The following is a 2444-nucleotide window of genomic DNA, read 5'->3' as shown; positions in this document are numbered from 1 at the left end:
GGAAAGGGCAGAGCCCATCTCAAATGACCAGCCTCCACCCACAGCATATCTTCTGCTTTCTTCCATCCAGAAATAGGTCTCCAGGCAGTGGGCAGAGTCTCTGGGCCAGGTCATGCTCCCTGCTGTTAAGAAACAGGTCTCCAGATAGGGGATGGAATCTCTCAGCCAGCTCATTCCCCACCTACTCTCCTATTTAAGCAGGGGATGGAGTTTTTTTGCCAGGTCGCACCCCATCTTCTCCTTCAGGTGGGGGTGAAGTCTCTTGGCCTGGCCCTGCCCTGCCCTGCCCTGCCTCAGGTGAGGGTAGAGTCTCTTGACCAAACCAAGCACCACCTCGTCCTGATGTGGTCTTGATGTGGCAGGGGGAGAATCTCTTCCAGGCCCCATCCCTTCCTGCTCAGAAGTAGGTTTCTAGATAGGGGGTGGATTTTCTCCTGGCATGGCTGGGCTCCTCCCCCTCCTCATGCCCTTGCACTAGGCTGCTTGTGGGCCGCTGTCCCATGTGAAAGGTCTTGCCACGTGTGTCTGGCTTCTTCCTGCCTGGAGGCTTCTTCTTCCGCTCCTGCTTCTTGGCCTCCTGCTCCAGTTGGCGCTGCTCCTTCAGCCACTCCCTCTCCAGGCAACGCTGCTCCCTGGGGGGTGGGTCCACCACGATCTCAGGTATGAGGAAGGGAGATGCAGTCTGCCTGCCCTTCCCAGGGCACCGCACCTCCTCCAGCTGCTGCTCATCAAAGATGGCCTTGGCATTGGGCAGGCGCTGCCCCAGGCGCTGGCCAAAGTTAGGCCAGTCCTTGCGCAACTTCTTCAGCTTCACCTGACACTGACGCTCCAGGTCCCGGTGTGAGACAGCCATGTCATGGACCTACAGGCAGGGCAGGAGAGGACCCAGAATTGGAGAGGGGGGTTACTGCAGGCTTGGGTGCACCCAGAAAGTGACACCACAACTGGCTGTGTGCAAGGAGAAGAAAGAGTAGAGAGCCTGTCCAGCTCAGCCCAGCCCCACCCTCCCCAGCAAAGGGTGCTCCTTCTCTGGGTTAGAGGCAGCGGACAATATCGAATCCAGGAACAAGTCGGGAGTGGGTGAGGGATGGCTCCCCCATTTTGGCTGTGCCTGCCAGAGCTTTGCATAAGCAGTAAGCTCAGAGCTGCTAGGGAGCAGCCTGGCTGTTCCATACCCTGGCCACCATGGCCTGTCTCTCCCTGGGTGGCTGGATCTGGCCTCCCCTTTCCACCCTGCCTCACCTCTTCCATAAATGCATCCTCCTGCAGCTGCTCTGGTGGGATGTTGCGCAGCTTCTCCAGGGTCTCCACCACCCCCACACAGTCCCGCAGCTTCTCACCCGAGCCCAGCGCCAGGCGCACCAGCACCAGCCCCACCCGGAACAACACCTTCACCCCTGCAAGGAGACAGATGCTGTCAGGGCCTGCCTCAGCAGTGCGAGGAACCAGGAGGGAGGGCAGGATGGAGCTCCAGCCAGGGAGACTCCTGGGTGCCTCGAAGCAGCCAAGAAGGTTTAGGACAGCCTTGACATAGACAGATATGATCTCATGGCAGCCGAGAGGGAAACTGTGAGGAAAGCCATGAAGCAGGCATTGGCCCTCCTTGGGGAACAATGACACTGCCAGAACACCATGATCCTTCCCCCCTGGCCAAGGCAGTCAACAAGCCATGAATGCCTCAGTACCCCTGGGCATACCCGCGCCCCATTGTCTGATAACCCTCACTGAGCTCTGGCTGCAGCTGCCTGGCTAGGAGCGCCCTGGGCAGGGACAGCCCTACCTACCCTCACTGAAGAAGGCATCCCAGATCCGCAGCACAGTGGGGAAGGGAAGGGTGCGGCAGAAGAGGCACAGGAACCACTCAGTGACAAAAAGCATTGGCCCCACGTTGTGTTTCTGCAGATGCTTGTAGGCCCTGTGGCACACACGCCGCAACAGCGCCATGAAGACCTCACCATCCAGCAGCACTGCCTCCTACAGGGTGAGATGCAGCCTGTCAGACCCACTGTCCTTCTGCAGGGCACCACTCCTGCCCTCTCCATCCCAGCACCAGCTCACCTGGGGCTCAGCCCAACAGCCCTGCCTGCCCACAGGGTTCCTCACCCCAGATCACAGGACCCCCTGCTGGGGAGGGCAGAGCTGAAAAACACAGGCTCCGCCTCCTCCCTGATGTCACAGTGGCTTTGCTGGGGAGGGCAGGACTAGGTCCTACTGGCTTCACCCCTCCTCTGATTCCATTCTGCTGCATCCCTTAAAGGGCCCCATCTGCCCCCCTTCCCTCCTGCCATGTTCCTGCTGTGTGTCTCACCATTTCAGGGCTGTAGTAGCCAGGCAGGTAGCGTTCACTGATCTGTACCAGGCACCAGAACGCTTGCTGAGAAAGAGAGTGGCATTAGCAAGGGGGGGGTGTCCCCTGAGCACATGGGGAGGAGATGCCATGTGCA

General features: G+C 59.5%; 1 protein-coding gene and 1 long non-coding RNA gene across 2 annotated transcripts in view; one reads left to right on the top strand and one right to left on the bottom strand.

Annotated features, from left to right (window-relative positions):
- The window catches only part of LOC112551989, an 8763-nt gene that overhangs the window by 2444 nt on the left and 3875 nt on the right, over window positions 1-2444 (top strand). Inside the window, exon 2 of the long non-coding RNA XR_003096353.1 lies at window positions 1903-1981. This is a non-coding gene — a long non-coding RNA (uncharacterized LOC112551989). The remainder of the gene's footprint in view (window positions 1-1902; window positions 1982-2444) is intronic.
- Window positions 7-2444, bottom strand: part of TBC1D10C (TBC1 domain family member 10C) — a 10731-nt gene continuing 8293 nt past the window's right edge. Inside the window, exons 7-10 of the mRNA XM_006034192.3 lie at window positions 2309-2374; window positions 1785-1974; window positions 1243-1397; window positions 7-862 (exon numbers count right to left, since the gene is read on the bottom strand). Coding sequence (XP_006034254.1) covers window positions 398-862; window positions 1243-1397; window positions 1785-1974; window positions 2309-2374 — 876 coding nt within the window. The 3' untranslated portion in view covers window positions 7-397. The remainder of the gene's footprint in view (window positions 863-1242; window positions 1398-1784; window positions 1975-2308; window positions 2375-2444) is intronic.

The sequence above is a fragment of the Alligator sinensis genome, unplaced genomic scaffold, assembly GCF_000455745.1.
Source record: "Alligator sinensis unplaced genomic scaffold, ASM45574v1 scaffold1002_1, whole genome shotgun sequence".
Lineage (NCBI taxonomy): Eukaryota > Metazoa > Chordata > Crocodylia > Alligatoridae > Alligator > Alligator sinensis.
The sequence above is the reverse complement of the archived record's forward strand: the minus strand, read 5'-3'. Positions and strand labels throughout refer to the sequence as shown.